Below are 18,335 nucleotides of genomic sequence, written 5' to 3' on the forward strand. Positions count from 1 at the left end.
TAGTCTCTACCAACATAAGCTTCTGTCCAGTCACATCAACCGACACCCAGACCACATCTCTCCAAACACTTCCCATTCACGTACCTATCCAATTTTCTCTTCAATGTTATTAATATCAGTATTACTATCAGATGTATCAGTTTACAGTGGAATAAAGGGAATGACAGAAACATGAGAGAGGAGTTGGCCAAATTTGATTGGAAAAGAACACTGGCAGGGATGAGGGCAGAGCAGCATTGACTGGAATTTCTGGAAGCAATTCAGAAGGCACAGGATTATATACATCCTGAAGAGGAAGAAGTATTCTAAAGGCAAGATGACACAAGCATGCCCAACAAAGGAAGTGAAAACCAACGTAAAAACCAGAGAGAGGGAATATAATACTGTAGTGCAGAAATTAGTTGCCAATTTAGAAGATCAGAAAGCTTTTAAATATACCAATAGAAGGCAACTAAAAACGTCATTAAGAATGTAAAGATGGGATAGGAAAGTAAGCTTACCAGCAGTATTGAAGAGGATACCAAAAGTTTCTTCAGACACATAAAGTGTAAAAGAGGGGCAAGAGTGGCTATCAGACCACTGGAAAGGGATGCTGGAGAGGTAGTAACGGGGGACAATGAAATGGCGAGTGAACTGAATTAAGTATTTTGCATCAGTCTTCACTGTGGAAGACAATAGCAATTTGCTGTAAGCTCCAGGTGTCAGGGGTCATAAGTATGAGAAGTTAGGCAGAAAGTACTTGGGGAAACTGAAGGATCCGAAGGTAGGTGAGTCACCTGGACCAGATGGTGCACACCTCAGGTTTCTGAGAGAGGTGGCTGAAGAGACTGTGGAGACATTAATAATGATCTTCCAAGACTCGGTAGATTCTGGAGTGGTTCTGAAAGACTGGAAAATTGCGAATGTCTCTTCACTCTTCAAGAAGGAAGAGAGGCATAAGAAAGGAAACTATAGGCCAGTTAGTCTGACCTCAGTGGTTGGGAAGGTGTTGGAGTCGATTGTTAAGGAAGTGGTTTCAGGGTAGTTGGAGGCACAAAATAAAATAGGCCATAGTCAGCATGGTTTCCTCAAGGGTAAATCTTGCCAGACAAATTTGTTGGAATTTTTTGAAGAAATACTAAGCAGGATAGACAAAGGAGAATTGGTTGATGTTGTGTACTTGGATTTTCAGAAGGCCTTTGATAAGGTGCCACACATGAGGCTGCTTAACAAGCTACAACCCCATGGTATTACAGGAAAGATTTTATCATGGATAAAGCAGTGGCTGACTGGCAGGAGGCAAAGAGCGGGAATAAATAGAGCCTTTTCGAGCTGCCTGCGGTGACTAGTGGTGTTCCACAGGGGTCTGTGTTGGAACCGATTCTTTTTACATGATATATATCAATGATTTGGATGATGGAATTAATGGTTTTGTTGCAAAGCTTGCAGAGGATATGAAGACAGGTGGAGGGGCAGGTAGTTTTGAGGAAGTAGAGAGGATACAGAAGGACAGACAGATTGGGAGAATGGGCAAAGAAATGGCTGATGGAATGCAGTGTCGGGAAGTGTGTAGTCATGCACTCTGGTAGAAGAAATGATAGGGTTGAATATGTTCTAAATGGAGAGAAAATTAAAAAAAGGAAAATGAGATGCCAAGGGACTTGGGGGTTCTCGTGCAGGGTTCCCCAAAGGTTAATTTGTAGGTTCAGTCTGGTGAGGAAGACAAATGTGATATCAGCATTCACTTCACGATGATTCGAATATAAAGGAAGGATGTAATGTTGAGACTTTATAAAGCACTGGTGAGGCCTCACTTGGGGTATTGTGAGCAGTTTTGGGCCCCTTATCTTAGAAAGGATGTGCTGACGCTGGAGAGGGTTCAAAGGAGGTTCTTGAAAATGATTCCAGGATTAAACTGCTTGTCCTCTGAAAAGTGTTTGATTGCTCGAGGCCTGTATTCTCTGAAATTCAGAAGAATGAGGGGTAACCTCAATGAAACCATAAGACCATATAGGAGCAGAAGTAGGCTATTTGGCCCATTGAGTCTGCCCCACCATTCAATCTTGTGCTGATCCAATTCTTTCAGTTATCCCCACTCCCCTGCCTTCACCCCATACCCTTTGATGCCCTGGCTAATCAAGAACCTATATATCTCTGCCCTAAATACACCCAATGACTTGGCCTCCACAGCAGCTCGTGGCAACAAATCCCACAGATTTAGCACCCTGTACCTAAAGCAATTTCACCGCATCTCAGTTCTAAAAGGATGTCCTTCAATGCTGAAGTCGTGCCCTCTTGTCCTAGACTCCACAACCATGGGAAATAACTTTGCCATATCTAATCTGTTCAGGCCTTTTTACATTCGGAATGTTTCTATGAGATCCCCCTTTTAATTCTCCTGAGCTCCAGGGAATACAGCCCAAGAGATGCCAGATGTTCCTCATACGGTAACTCTTTCATTCCTGGAATCATTCTCGTGAATCTTCTCTGAACCCTCTAAAATGTCAGTACAGTATATCCTTTATAAAATAAGGAGCCCAAAACTGCACACAATACTTCAAGTGTGGTCTCACGAGTACCTTTAGAGAGCCAAAACAGCACATTCCTGCTCTTGTATTCTATACTTCTAGAAATGAATGTCAGCATTGTATTAGCCTTCTTCACAACTGTCTCAACCTGGAGGTTAACCTTTAGACTATCTTGCACAAGGACTCCCAAGTCCCTTTGCATCTGTGCATTTTGAAATTTCTCCCCATCTAAATAATAGTCTGCCTGTTTATTTCTTCCACCAAAGTGCATGACCATATACTTTCCAACATTGCATTTCATTTGCCACTTCTTTGCCTATTCCCCTGAACTATCTAAGTCTCCCTGCAGGTTCTCTGTTTCCTCAACGCTACCTGCTCCTCCACCTGTCTTTGTATCATTGGCAAATTTAGCCACTGGTAACCGGCAGCCAGCCAGAATAGGATCCCTTTATTCCCACTCTCTGTTTTCTGCCAACCAGCCAATGTTCCACCCACGTTAGTAACTTCCCCGTAATTCCATGGGCTCTTATCTTGCTAAGCAGCCTCATGTGCGACACCTTGTCAAAGTCCTTCTGAAAATCCAAGTACAGCATGTACTGCATCTCCTTTGTCTACCCTGCTTGTAATTTCCTCAAAGCATTGCAGTAGGCAAGATTTTCTTTTCAGGAAACCACACTGGCTTTGGCCTACCTTGTCGAAACCTATCGAATGCTAAAAGGCCTTGATAGTGGATAGGGAGGGGATGCTTCTTATGGTGGGGGGAGTCTAAGACCAGAAGATGCAGTCTTAGAATGGAGGCGCATCCTTTTAGAATGGAGATGAAGAGGAATTTCTTCAGCCAGAGAGTGGTGAATCTGTGGAATTCGTTGCTGCAAGTAGCAGTGGAGGTCAAGACTTTATTTAAGGCAGCGGTTGATAGATTCCTGATTGGTCAGGGCATGAAGGGATATGGGGGGTGGGAGGAAGGCAGGAGATTGGTGCTGAGAGGAAAATTGGATCAGGCATGATAAAATGGAGCAAACTCGATGGGCCGAATGGACTAATTCTGCTCCTATATCTTATGGTCTGATATACTTCTATTCCTTAGTCCCTCTGGTCCAGAACACTCGCCAGGACCATGTCATTCACTGTGAAAGTCATATCCTGAGTTTACTTCTCGAAGTGGATTAAAGATATAAATTCCTGCAGTGTGGAATCTGGGAATGGGATTGGAGAGCTGGGATTGTTTTGGGAGATGGCAGAGGCTGGGCAGATAGGGACTGTCTGACTCGTTCTTTCTGCTGTCTTGCCCATCCGCCCCTGTGTTCTCCCCCTTCTCCCCCCCTGCACAGCGCTCGTCACAGGAGAGTCTGATGGACCGCTGGATCCTGAGCCGCCTCAGCCACGCGGTGGAGACCTGCGACCGCAGCTTCAAGCAGTACGACTTCCCGGAGGTCACCACTGCCATCTACAACTTCTGGCTGTATGAACTGTCTAATGTCTACCTGGTGAGTTCCCAACTGACCCGTCACAATGTCCTCATTCGATATCTGGTTAATGTGGCAGCAAATGTGTTTTATTTCATTACTTTCAATGTTTTACAAAGCAGAATAATGAGTTTTTCAGTGTGGCCCTTGATCGGGGAATAGAAACTAGTGAGTTTTGTTCAGCTTTTGAAAAGAAACTGAAATAGATCCCTTGCTTTGCTCTGTGGCTGCTGTCCCAGGTCCCATCTCCGGTCTGGGCCACAGCTCCAGCTGCACACTCAGGTCCGGATCCAGGTCTGATCCACGCTCCGGGCTCCAGCTGGACGATCAGGTCCGGATCCAGGTCTGATCCACGCTCCGGGCTCCAACTGCACGCTCAGGTCCGGATCCAGGTCTGATCCACGCTCCGGACTCCAGCTGCATGCTCAGGTCCGGATCCAGGTCCGATCCACGCTCCGGGCTCCAGCTGCACACTCAGGTCCGGATCCAGGTCTGATCCACGCTCCGGGCTCCAGCTGGACGATCAGGTCCGGATCCAGCTCTGATCCACACTCCGGGCTCCAGCTGGACGCTCAGGTCCGGATCCAGGTCTGATCCACGCTCCGGGCTCCAGCTGCACGCTCAGGTCCGGATCCAGGTCTGATCCACGCTCCGGGCTCCAGCTGCACGCTCAGGTCCGGATCCAGGTCTGATCCACGCTCCGGACTCCAGCTGGACGCTCAGGTCCAGATCCAGGTCCGATCCACGCTCCGGGCTCCAGCTGCACGCTGCACTCTGGGGTCTGAGCTCCGGCTGGACACTTTAATCCAGATCCCAGTCATGGTCCATGTTCTGGGCCCTAGCTCCAGATACAGATTCCATTCTGGATCCAGGCTCCATTCTACTGTCCGGGTCCTCCTCCACCTATATGCTGCAGTCCAGGATCCAGTCTACTCTGGGCCGCAGTCCGGTCTACTCTCCAGGACCCCTGCTCCAGTTGTACTCTGTACTCCAGATGTGGGCTCCATTTCCTGCTCCAGCTGCAGGTGCTGGCTCCCTAATTCGTTCTAGATCCCGTCGCCAGCTGCATGCTCTGGTCTGGTACAGGCTCTGGGTTCGTTCTCTGGCCCACATTCCAGTCACACTGTCCAGTCCGTTCACCAGATATTAGACCCGGTCCGGGTCCTGGCTCCAGCCTCAAACCCCACCCAAGTCCCTGAACCCCAGTTGGGCTTTTTTTGCCGCTGCCCCGTGGTACTTTTTCTCTCCCTTGCTGATTAAAAAGTCCTCGTAAGTGCGAGTTGGTCTTGTGCCTGAAAGGGTGATCATATTTTTTGCCAGTCAGTCTGGCAAAGACTGGCAAATGACACTTAAAGGATTGACGGTGGATATGCAATGTCAGGCATTTAAAGGTTGCATGGATGAACTACAACAATTGTTCATCCCAGTTTGACAAAAGAATAAATCAAGGAAGGTAGTGCACCCGTGGCTGACAAGAGAAATTAGGGATAGTATCAATTCCAAAGAAGTAGCATACAAATTAGCCAGAGAAAGTGGCTCACCTGAGGACTGGGAGAAATTCAGAGTTCAGCAGAGGAGGACAAAGGGCTTAATTAGGAAGGGGAAAAAAGATTATGAGAGAAAACTGGCAGAGAACATAAAAACGGACTGTAAAAGCTTTTATAGATATGTAAAAAGGAAAAGACTGATAAAGACAAATGTAGGTCCCCTGCAGACAGAAACAGGTGAATTGATTATGGGGAGCAAGGACATGGCAGACCAATTGAATAATTACTTTGGTTCTGTCTTCACTAAGGAGGACATAAATAATCTTCCAGAAATAGTAAGGGACAGAGGGTCCAGTGAGATGGAGGAACTGAGTGAAATACATGTTAGTAGGGAAGTGGTGTTAGGTAAATTGAAGGGATTGAAGGCAGATAAATCCCCAGGGCCAGATGGTCTGCATCCCAGAGTGCTTAAGGAAGTAGCCCAAGAAATAGTGGATGCATTAGTGATAATTTTTCAAAACTCGTTAGATTCTGGACTAGTTCCTGAGGATTGGAGGGTGGCTAATGTAACCCCACTTTTTAAAAAAGGAGGGAGAGAGAAACCGGGGAATTATAGGCCGGTTAGCCTAACGTCGGTGGTGGGGAAACTGCTGGAGTCAGTTATCAAGGATGTGATAACAGCACATTTGGAAAGCGGTGAAATGATCGGACAAAGTCAGCATGGATTTGTGAAAGGAAAATCATGTCTGACGAATCTCATAGAATTTTTTGAGGATGTAACTAGTAGAGTGGATAGGGGAGAACCAGTGGATGTGGTATATTTGGATTTTCAAAAGGCTTTTGACAAGGTTCCACACAGGAGATTAATGTGCAAACTTAAAGCACACGGTATTGGGGGTAAGGTATTGGTGTGGGTGGAGAATTGGTTAGCAGACAGGAAGCAAAGAGTGGGAATAAACGGGACCTTTTCAGAATGGCAGGCGGTGACGAGTGGGGTACCGCAAGGCTCAGTGCTGGGACCCCAGTTGTTTACAATATATATTAATGACTTGGATGAGGGAATTAAATGCAGCATCTCCAAGTTTGCGGATGACACGAAGCTGGGTGGCAGTGTTAGCAGTGAGGAGGATGCTAAGAGGATGCAGGGTGACTTGGATAGGTTGGGTGAGTGGGCAAACTCATGGCAGATGCAATTTAATGTGGATAAATGTGAAGTTATCCACTTTGGTGGCAAAAATAGGAAAACAGATTATTATCTGAATGGTGGCCGATTAGGAAAAGGGGAGGTGCAACGAGACCTGGGTGTCATTATACACCAGTCATTGAAAGTGGGCATGCAGGTACAGCAGGCGGTGAAAAAGGCGAATGGTATGCTGGCATTTATAGCGAGAGGATTCGAGTACAGGAGCAGGGAGGTACTACTGCAGTTGTACAAGGCCTTGGTGAGACCACACCTGGAATATTGTGTGCAGTTTTGGTCCCCTAATCTGAGGAAAGACATCTTTGCCATAGAGGGAGTACAAAGAAGGTTCACCAGATTGATTCCTGGGATGGCAGGTCTTTCATATGAAGAAAGACTGGATGAACTGGGCTTGTACTCGTTGGAATTTAGAAGATTGAGGGGGGATCTGATTGAAACGTATAAGATCCTAAAGGGATTGGACAGGCTAGATGCGGGAAGATTGTTCCCGATGTTGGGGAGTTCCAGAACGAGGGGTCACAGTTTGAGGATAGAGGGGAAGCCTTTTAGGACCGAGATTAGGAAAAACTTCTTCACACAGAGAGTGGTGAATCTGTGGAATTCTCTGCCACAGCAAACTGTTGAGGCCGGTTCATTGGCTATGTTTAAGAGGAAGTTGGATATGGCCCTTGTGGCTACAGGGGTCAGGGGGTATGGAGGGAAGGCTGGGTTCTGAGTTGGATGATCAGCCATGATCATAATAAATGGCGGTGCAGGCTCGAAGGGCCGAATGGCCTACTCCTGCACCTATTTTCTATGTTTCTATGTTTCTATATTTTTGTTCAGGAATGTTTGAAGCCTGTGTTCGCAGGCACGGACGAGAATGCTGCCCGTGTCGCCAGGAATACACTGTACACCTGCCTGGACGTGGCCCTCCGCCTTCTGAGCCCCTTCATGCCTTTCATCACCGAGGAGTTGTACCAAAGGTTGCCAAGGCGACCTGCTCAGGACCCGCCGAGTATCACCGTGACCTCGTACCCCGAGAGTGATGAGGTATGTGTGCGTCTGTGTGTGTATTTGCTCACTGTAGTTCTCGCAAGTTACCGGTAATCAGAATCAGGTTTATTACCACTGACGTCTGTCGTGAAATGTGTTGCTTTGTGGCAGCAATACATACAGAGCGAGACATAAAAATTACTGAGTTACAATAAGAAATATCTATAAAAAATAAATAAATAGTGCGAAAAATGAGCAAAATAGAACACCTAAACACAAAGCACCTGAAAGGTTTAGTGTTCATGAAAATGCCAAGAATCATCGGGAATGCTTCAGACAGTGGAATGAAATGGAAAGGAATTAAGCTGGAAACCGTGGAGTTATTGACGCGGTATTTCAGTCACAGATTGAGAAGGAAAAGCAGAAATGGCGTGATATCTTGATGAGATCCTTCACTGCATGAAGTTCCTTGCGACTCAGAACCTGGCTTTGCGAGGATACAAGGAGTCACTTCAGCTAGACGATGACTCCAGTGTGGGAAATTTCCTTGGCTTACTGAAACTACTGGCCATCTTTGACCCTGACATAAAAAAACACCTCACTCATTTGGAAAGTCATCCTGGATCCACGTCTTATCTTTCGCCGGGTGTCCAGAGCGAATTCATCCACATGGTGGCATCCACTGTTCACCAGAGTTTACTGAGAAGCATTCGTAAAGCCAAGGACTATGGTCTGATGTTCGACTCGACTCATGTTCAGGCACACCGTGAGCAGATGTCAGAAGTAGTGGGGTATGTGGAAGTTGATTTTGAGAGGAAAGCAGTCCGTGTTAGAGAGTCCTTCCTTGGTTTTATCCAGATAAGCCAGAAGGATGCAGAGAGCTTGGTTGAAGACATCTTGAAACAGCTAGAGAAGGACGAAATGGAGCTACAAGTTTGTTGGTCACAGTGCTGTGACAATGCTGCCGTGATGGCTGGACACAGAAGTGGTGTTCATCAAGGAATAAGTGAGAATAACAACCTGGCGGTGTTTGTGAATTGCGACAATCACTCACACAACTTGGTGGGTGTACATGCAGCCAAGCAGGATACAATGATGGTCACATTTTTTGGACGAAGCTGTCCACGTGTTTTTCTCTCGTTCAATACAGTGCTGGGAAAAACTCAAAAACGCTGTGCCTGTGAGTGTTAAGTCGGAGTCCAAAACCAGGTGGAGTGCAAGGACAGAAGCAGTGAAGCCTGTCAACAAGTACCTTGGGGAGATGCTTCAAGTTCTCCAGGACATGATAGACAATGAAAATGAGACCAGTCAAACAAGAAGTGACGGAAGGCAGCTGTACAAACGCATGTTGAGTTACGATTTTCTGATTTTGCTAGGATTTTGGAACAAAGGCCTCATTCACATTGACCGTATTCAAAAGAGGCTGCAGGATCCTAGCATGAGCTTCCATGATGCTGCCCTGGATTTGAAAGCCCGCCGAGGTCATTTTTATGATGAAAGAGAAGTGTTGGTCAGTGAGTCACTCGAAGAAGGAGTCGGTCTCTGTCAAGAGTGGAATATTGAAGTTGAAAGACATCAGAGACGAAAGAAACAAATGGCTGATGAGAACTCGAGAGATGCTGGGTTAACAGCTAAGGAGGAAATGTAAACAGTCATGAAGGGAACACTCGACCGTCTTCACAAAGAAATGGACGAAAGGTTTGCTCGTTTGCACGGCTCTGACACCAAGTTTGGGTTCTGTCTCGATGTCGAGGGACTGTGTTACGGCGCCAACAGTAATGACCTGAAGAAGAAGTGCGAAAATTTGGGAGAATTGTACAGCTCTGATGTTGACGGACAGAAGCTATATGAAGAAATTTTGGATTGCAGAATGTTGCTATCGAGGCGGGTCAACATGAAAATACCAAGACCTGAAGAGCTTCTTGAATTTATTGTTCAGTATGGAGATGAGAGAGTCTTCCCCATCTTCACATTGCTATTCAGATAATGGTAACCATTGCATTTTCCATCGCCAGCTGTGAGAGATGGTTCAGCAAATTAAAACTAATACTTTCATATTTGAGAGTCTCTATGGGTCAAGGCAGACTCTGTGATCTTGCTCTGCTGAGTGTAGAAAGAGCAGAAACTGAAAAAGCAGACTTTGATCACATCATAGACCAATTAGCATCAGTGAAAGCAAGGAAGGTGCAGTTATAATTTTCATGGAGTGCCATAATTTGTTAATTAGGTTAACGAATTTGACTCGTATTTTTGAGCTGATATTATGGTAAAGTTATCTAAAAGATGGGTGTCAGATGTTTGGACAGGGGTGCAATTTCAGTGCTTGCCAGGGGCACTACTTTCCGTAGATACACCCTTGCAGTCAGCATCCATGGAGAGGAATAAACAGTCAACATTTCAGACTGAGACTGGAATCAGGATCTTTTCTCCTCCATAGATGCTGCCTGACATACTGAGTTCTCCAGAAATTTGTGCATGTTGCTCGAAATACTGAGGTATGGTTCATGTGTTCATTGTCGGTTTGGAAATCTGATATGACTATAAGATACAGGAGCAGAAAGACGGGAAGAAGATGTTCCTAAAATGTTGAGTGCACGTCTTCAGACTTCTGTGCCTCCTTCCTGATGGTAGTCACGAGAAGATGTTTACTTATGTCAAACAAACCGAGAGACAGTTTTACGATGAGGGAGAGAAAGTGTAAGTTCAAGTTTATTGTCATTTCAAATGTACACATATACAGCCAAATGAAACAACATTCCTCTGACCAGGGTGCACAGCATAGTACATGTAACTCACACACAACACTAAAGTAATATTACCACAAATAAATCGACAAATTATAAGATGCATTTATGTCACAAATTTAAAAAGTTAACTGTATAATGCTACTGGCAAACAAGGGAAAATGTGCAGATGCTGGAAATGCGACAACATACCCAAAATGCTGGAGGAACACAGCAGATCAGGCAAATTATATGGAAATGAGTATAGACACTAGAATACTACAGCACAGTACAGGCCCTTTGGCCCTCGATGTTGTGCCAACCCATATATTCCTTAAAAATGTACTAAGCCCACACTACCCCTAACCCTCTATTTTTCTTTCATCCATGAGCCTGTCCAAGAGGCTCTTAAATACCCCTAATGTTTTAGCCTCGACCATCCCTGGCAGGTCATTCCAGGCACCCACAAGCCTCTGTGTAAAAAAACTTACCCTCGATGTCTCCCCTAAACTTCCCTCCCTTAACTTTGTACATATGCCCTCTGGTGTTTGCTATTCGTGCCCTGGGAAACAGGTACTGGCTATCCACCCTATCTATGCTCTCATAATCTTGTAGACCTCTATCAAGTCCCCTCTCATCCTTGTACGCTCCAAAGGAGAAAAGTCACAGCTCTGCTAACTTTGCCTCATAAGACTTGTTTTCCAATCAAGGCAACATCCTGGTCAATCTCCTCTGCACCCTCTCCATAGCTTCCACATCCTTCCTATAATACGGTGACCAGAACTGAACACAGTACTCTGCGTGTGGTCTCACCAGAGATTTGTAGAGTTGCAACATGACCTCTCTACTCTTGAACTCAATCCCCCTATTAATGAAGCCGAACATCCCATAGGCCTTCTTAACTATCCTATCAACCTGTGCAGTGACCTTGAGGGTTGTATGGATTTGAACCCCAAGGTCCCTCTGTTCATCCACACTCTAAACTAACCGACCATTAACCCTGTACTCAGCCTTCTGGTTTGTCCCTCCAAAATGCATCACCTCACACTTATCCAGATTGAACTCCATCTGCCACTTTTCTGCCCAACTATTCATCCTGTCTGTATCCTGTTGTAACCTTCAACAGCCTACAGCTACTCCAATCTTTGTGTCATCCTCAAACTTACTCACCCATCCTTCTGCCTCTTCATCCAGGTCATTTATAATAATCAAAAAGAGCAGGGGTCCCAGGACAGATCATAACGGCACTCCACGAGACACCGACCTCCAGGCAGAATACTTTCCTTCCACTACCACCCTCTGCTTTCTTCCTGTAAGCCAATTTTTTTTATCTAAACAGCCAAGGTTCCACTGATCCCATACCTCACGACTTTCTGGATGAGTTTCTCGTGGGGGACCTTGTCAAATGCCGTGCTAATATCCATGTAGACCACATCTACTGCCCTACCCTCATCAACGTCTTTTGTAACCTCTTCAAAAAACTCAAATAGGCTCGTGAGGCATGACCTTCCCTTCACAAAGCCATGTTGACTATCCTTGAGTAGACTGTACTTCTCCAAGTGCTCGTAGATCCTATTCTTAAGAATCCTTTCCAATTGTTTGCAGACCACCGACGTAAGACTCACCAGTCTATAGTTCCCAGGATTCTCCCGATTACGTTTCTGAAACAAGGGAACTACATTTGCCATTCTCCAGTCCTCTGGCACCTCCCCTGCAGCCAAAGAGGATTCAAAGATCATAGCTACTGCTCCAGCAATCTCTTCTCTCTCTTCCCACACCAACCTGGGGTATATCACTTCTGGCCCTGGGGACTTATCAATCTTGATGTTTTTAAGAAGATCCAACACTACTTCTTCCTTAATCTCCACATTGTCCAGCACACAGACCTGTTCTATTTCGACCTCACCCTGATGAAGGTCCTTTTCACTTGTGAATACTGAAGCAAAGTATTCATTTCGGACCTCTGCAACCTCCTCCGCCTCCAGGCACATGTTACCTTCTTCATCCTTTAGCGGCCCCACCTTCATTCTTGTCATCCTTCTGTTCTTCATATACGCATAGAACACCTTGGGGTTCTCCTTAATCCTACATGCCAAGGCCTTCTCATGCCCCCTTCGAGCTCTCCTAAGTCCTTTCTTAAGCTCCTTCCTGGCTACCCTATATTTATCATGAGCCCCTCCTGCTTCTTATATCTAGCATATGCTTCCTTCTTCCTCTTGACGAGTTGCCTCACGTGTTTCGTCAGCCACGGTTCCCTTTTCCTTCCATTTTTCCCTTGTCTCAGTGGGACAAACCTACCCTGAACCCAGCACAAGTGATCCCTAAGCTTCCTCTACATTACTTCTGTGCTTTCAGCCTTGAACATATGTTAACAATTTACTCTCGCTAGTTCCTGCCTCATCCCTTCATAGTTAGCCCTTTCCCAGTTAAGCATTTTCCCATTTTGTCCGTTTTTAACCTTTTCCATAGCTATGCTGAAGCTAAGGGAGTTGTGGTCACTCTCACTAAAATGCTCCCCCACCAAGAGGTCTGCCACCTGACCAGGTTCATTACCCAGTCCTACAAACGTAGATCCAGTATTGCCTCTCCTCTCGTCGGCCAGTCCACATACTGTGTCAGGAATCCTTCTTGAACACACCTGACAAATTCAGCCCCATCTATCCCTCTTGCAGTCAGGAGGTGCCAGTCAATATGAGGGAAGTTGAAATCACCCATAACTACAACCCTGTATTTCCTGCACCATTCTAAAATCTGCCTGCTTATCTGCTCTTTGGTGTCCTGAGCGCTATTTGGGGGCCTATAGACTACTCCCAACCCAGTGATTGATCCCTTCCTATTTCTGACTTACAACCACACCGACTCAGTGGACACTCCCTCTGCAGCGTCCTCCCTTTCTATAGCCGTGATACTATCCCTGCCCAGTAATGCTACTTCCACCCCCCACTTTTCTACTCCCATCCTATTCCGCCAGGATATTGGTCCCTTTCCAGTTCAGGTGCAGCCCGTCCTTTTTGTACAGGTCAGACCTTCCCCAGAAGAGATCCCAATGATCCAGAAATCTGAACCCCTGCCCCCTGCACCAACTCTTCAGCCGCACATTCATCTGCCGTAACTTCCTGTTCCTGTACAGTCGACAGTTTGGACCGAGACCCTTCATCAGGATGGGAGAAAAAGAGATGAGAAGTCAGAGGAAGATGTTGAGGGGAGGGGTGGAAGAAATACAAGGTGGTAGGTGAGAGGTGAAACCGGGAAGCGTGGAGGGGTGAAGTAAAGAGCTGGGAAATTGATTGGTGAAAGAAATGAAGGGCTGGAGTAGGGGGAATCTGATAGGAGAGGACAGAAAGCCAAGGAGGAAAGGGAAGGGGGAGGAGTACCAGAGGGAGGCGATGGGCAGGTGAAGAGATAATATGAAAGGAAAATGGGAATGGGGAACGGTGAGGGCAGTGGGGGCCATTATCAATGGGAAGTTAGAAAAATTGATCTTCATGCCATAGGGTTGGAGGCTACCCAGATGGAACATAAGGTGTTTCTCCTCCAACCTGAGGGTGGGCTCATCGTGGCAGTAGAAGAGCCCATGGGCTGACATGTCGGAATGGGAATGGGAAGTGGAATTAAAATGGGTGGTCTCTGGGAGATCCCGCTTTTTCTGATGGATGGGGCGTAGGTGCACGGTGAAGCGGTCTCTGACTACTGGTGCTGATTGAGCTGCCAGAGGTGGTGGTGGGGAGGAGGTGGTGTCAGAGAGATTGTTGGACGGATGGGAGATGGGAGGGAGCATTGACAGTGTAGATGTCTGGGGTAGGTTTTTTCATTGAAGACTGTTCCATATCCAAGTACCTGCAGGTAGTTCCAAAGGGAACAAAAATGTTGCTGGTGGATTGGGATTACCGAGGTTCACTGCAGCTGGAGGACGAAGTGGGCATCGATAGGACAGACACTCAGTGTCTTTATCCCAGGGTACAAATGTCAAATAATAGAGAGCTCAGCATTACATTGAGCAAGAGGAAAGTTTTAAGGGCGTGTGTAGGGTGAGTTTTCCCATGGGTGGTTGGAACGGGCTGCCAGGAGTGGTGGTGGAGGCAAATAGGAGAGTGGATCTGAGACTGTTCTCATTGTCTGTGAATGTAACTCATGCTATTGTGCCTCAGTCCTCCTCCTCTTCCTCTCTTCCTGCAGTACAACTGGAGGGACGAGGAACTCGACCGGAACATGGAGTTTGTCCTGTCCATCATCCACACCGTCCGGTCCCTGCGAGCCGACTACAACCTCACCAAGACCAAGGCTGACTGTGAGTCTGCATTTCCACACCGCTGCCCCGCACCGTTCACGTGAATTTCCCTGGCCGCACTTCCCACGCTTGCCTCTGTGTGGCGCTGTTACCAGAGTCGGGTCGGTGCTTCAGTCTCCCCTGGCTGGTGGGGGCGGTCGATCGGATCCCAGCTGACGGCTGTCCGGTGCAGCACAGAGGAGAGTCAGCGCTGGGGGAGATGCTGTCCTTGAGAGAAATGTTGGACGGTGAACCCTACTCCCCTCCCTCGTGTGGATCTCTGGGGTTTCACAGCCAAGTGGGTTATCAGTTGTCATATTGATATTGTTTTATGATTATGATTGTCACATCACAGGAAGCAGCATCTCCCCTATCATCTCTTGTCGATGCTTCTCACTGTCTCAGTCAAGCAGCCCGTATAATCAAAGACCCACCCAATCTGGACTCCCTTCTCCCCTTCCCATCAGGCAGAAAACACAAAAGCCTGAAAGCATGTTCCACCAGGCTCAAAGAGAGCTTCTGTCACACTGTTATAGACTATTGAACAGACCTCTTGTACAATAATATGGACTCTTGGCGCCCGATCGACCTCGTTATGATTTTGCACTTTATTGTTTCCCTGCACTGCACTTTCTGTGTAGCTGTTACACTTTATTCTGCATTGTTATTGTTTTACCTTGATCTACCTCAATGCACTGTGTCATGATCTGATCTGTATGAACACTCTGCAAGACTAGCTTTTCACTGTCTCTCGGTACTTGTGACAATAATACACCAAAACCAATAATAGAGCAGTACAAGTTGGGGGACCTGAGGTGGAACTCCTTCACTCAGAGAGTGGTGAGAGTGTGGAACGAGCTGCCAGTGGAAGTGGTGGATGCGGGTTTGATTGTAACATTGAGGAGAAGTTTGGAGAAGTATACCGTCTGGTTTTAGATGGGGAAACTGTTTCCTGCTGTCTGCCCTACCTGTACACCATGCTTGTCTGAACGAACCTCCCTCCCTCTGACACGAAAGATCTCCTCACAGCTACCGCTGGACAGGAGGTGCAGGAGACTGACGTCCCAGATCGTGGTGCCGTGGTGGAGTCGTCCCTGTACCATGACTTTGCTGAGAACTCTCGGGCTCACAGTCTTTCTGCTTGTTGCCTGAAGGTTACTTGAAATGCTTGGACCAAAGTACAGCCGACCTGGTGGGTCTGTTCACCTCCTACATCGAGACGCTGTCCTCCTGCCAGACGGTGACCGTGCTGGTGGACAAGGACTGTCCAGCTGGCTGTGCCGTCGCCATCGCCTCGGACCGCTGCTCTGTCCACCTGATGCTGAAGGTAAGCTGATCTCAACATCATCTCCCTGACACAGTCCTTCCACAGATGCTGCCTGACCCCCTGAGTTCCTCCAGCACCTTGCGAAGAGGAGCCGAGAGGTTGCAGGGAAGTCAACATTCCTGAACCTGGAGATGCTGCCCATCTCAATTCCCATTTCAGTGATAATATTCCACCGCCCAGGATATGGCAAGCTTCTTGTTGGCCGTGTCTTTGTGGGCTCATGGTATGGACACCTGGAGGGCCAATTGTGGTTGTTGGAATGTCTGTTCTTAACTGTTTCTTTGTCACCAGCAGCACTAAGCTTCTCGCCTTGCCATGACCAGTGTTGGATCTGGGGATGATATTGGCCAGAAGGTTCATTGGAAGTTAAAGTCAGCTGTATCAGTATTACAGTGCAGTAATTACTTGGATTTTCAGAATGCCTATAACAAGGTGCTGCAAATGCGACTGCTTAACAAGAGTCTGTGGTATTTGAGGAAAGATACAAGCATGGATAGAGGATTGGCTGACTGGTAGGAGGCAATACCTGGGAAGCAAGTGGGCTCATTCTCGTTGTCTGCTGTTGACAAGGGCTCGATGTTGGGACCACTGCTTTTCACATTATATGTCAATATTTGAATGATGGAATTGATAGCTTTCTGGCCAGGTTTGCAGATGATATGAAGATTGGTAAAGGGACAGGTACTGTTGAAGAAGCAGGGATTGTTATTAATGATTATGATATAGTTGGGATCACAGAGACATGGCTCCAGGGTGACCAGGGATGGGAGCTCAATGTTCAGGGATATTCAATATTCAGGAGGGATAGACATGAAGGAAGGGGAGGTGGGGTGGCGTTGCTGGTTAAAGAAGAGATTAACGCAATAGAAAGGAAGGACATTTTTTTAAATTTCAAAATATACTTTATTCAAAAATAAATATATACAATAAACCATTCAATAACTTTTCATCCTTTACATACGTTTCCATTTTACACAGTACATATTCGTATTTATAGCCACCCACGTGGCACTCCAGAAGTTCAGCTTACCATATCATTTCATTGTTGAGGGGTATATTCCCCGCCCTCCGACCCCTCCCACTCCCACGGGTGGAGAAACCTATACTGTGGTCCTTCCCCACCGGGCCCTTGCGGTGGCTGCACCGAGTTTCAGTGCGTCCCTCAGCACGTACTCCTGCAGCGGAGAATGTGCCAGTCGGCAGCATTCTCCCACGGACATCTCCATGTGCTGGTAGATCATCAAGTTTCGGGCCGACCAAAGAGCGTCTTTCACCGAGTTGATGATCTGCCAGCAGCACCGGACGTTGGTCTCCGTGTGTGTCCCCGGGAACAGCCCGTAGATCAGAGAGTCCTCTGTTACGCAGCTGCTGGGGATAAACCGTGACACTAGCCCGTCCATCCTCCTCCACACCCTCTTTGCAAACTGGCAGTGTGCGAAGAGGTGGATCACAGACTGCTCCTCACTGCAGTCCTCCCGTGGGCAGTGGGGTGCGGAGACGACGTTCTGGGCGTACAGGAGGGCTCTGACTGGGAGGGCCCCTCTCACCGCCAGCCAGGTGACGTCTTGGTGCCTGTTGGTTAGATCTGGCGATGAGGCGTTTTGCCAGATGAACTGGACAGTCTGCTCAGGGAACCACCCCACTGTGTCCATCACGTCCTTCTCCTGCAGAGCCTGCAGGACACTACGTGTCGACCACTGCCTGATGGCCCTGTGGTCAAAGGCGTTCTCCTGGAAGAACTTTGCTACGTAGGACAGGTATGCCGGCAACGACCAGCTGATTGGGGCGTTGCGCGGGAGTGGGGCCAGACCCATCCTTCGTAGCCAGGGTGACAAGTAGAACCTGGGCACATAGTGGTACTTGGTGCCCACATACCTGGGTTCTACACACAACCTGATGCAGCCACATACGAAGCTGGCCATCAGGGTGAGGGCGACATTGGGGACGTTCTTGCCCCTGTTGTCCAGGGACTTGTGCATGGCGGTCCGTCTCACCCGCTCCATCTTGGATCCCCAGATGAATCTGAAGACAGTCCGGGTGATTTCTGAGCTGTAGGAGCGGGGGACGGGCCAGACCTGCGCCAAGTACAGCAGCCCTGAGAGCACCTCACACCTGATGACCAGGTTCTTGCCTGTTATCGACAGGGAGCGCCCTCCCCACAGTCCCAGTTTCTGTTTCACCTTGGCAGTCCGCTCCTGCCAGTTCTTGTTGCACGCCTCCGCCCCTCCGAACCAGATTCCCAACACCTTCACCTGGTCAGACTTGATGGTGAAGCTGGATTGGTCGGGCCAGTTGCCGAAGAGCATGGCTTCGCTCTTCGTGCGGTTGACCCTGGCCCCCGACGCTAGCTCGAACTGTTCGCAGGTGCCAATCAACCTGCGA

General features: G+C 47.6%; 1 protein-coding gene across 2 annotated transcripts in view; it reads left to right on the forward strand.

Annotated features, from left to right (window-relative positions):
• vars1 (valyl-tRNA synthetase 1) overlaps window positions 1-18,335 on the forward strand; it is an 88,392-nt gene that overhangs the window by 62,834 nt on the left and 7,223 nt on the right. For both annotated transcript variants that reach the window (XM_063048041.1, XM_063048042.1), the window contains exons 26-29: window positions 3,839-3,994; window positions 7,487-7,693; window positions 14,536-14,647; window positions 15,781-15,953. In XM_063048041.1, coding sequence (XP_062904111.1) covers window positions 3,839-3,994; window positions 7,487-7,693; window positions 14,536-14,647; window positions 15,781-15,953 — 648 coding nt within the window. The remainder of the gene's footprint in view (window positions 1-3,838; window positions 3,995-7,486; window positions 7,694-14,535; window positions 14,648-15,780; window positions 15,954-18,335) is intronic.

Source organism: Mobula hypostoma, chromosome 5, assembly GCF_963921235.1.
Source record: "Mobula hypostoma chromosome 5, sMobHyp1.1, whole genome shotgun sequence".
NCBI classification, from domain to species: domain Eukaryota; kingdom Metazoa; phylum Chordata; class Chondrichthyes; order Myliobatiformes; family Myliobatidae; genus Mobula; species Mobula hypostoma.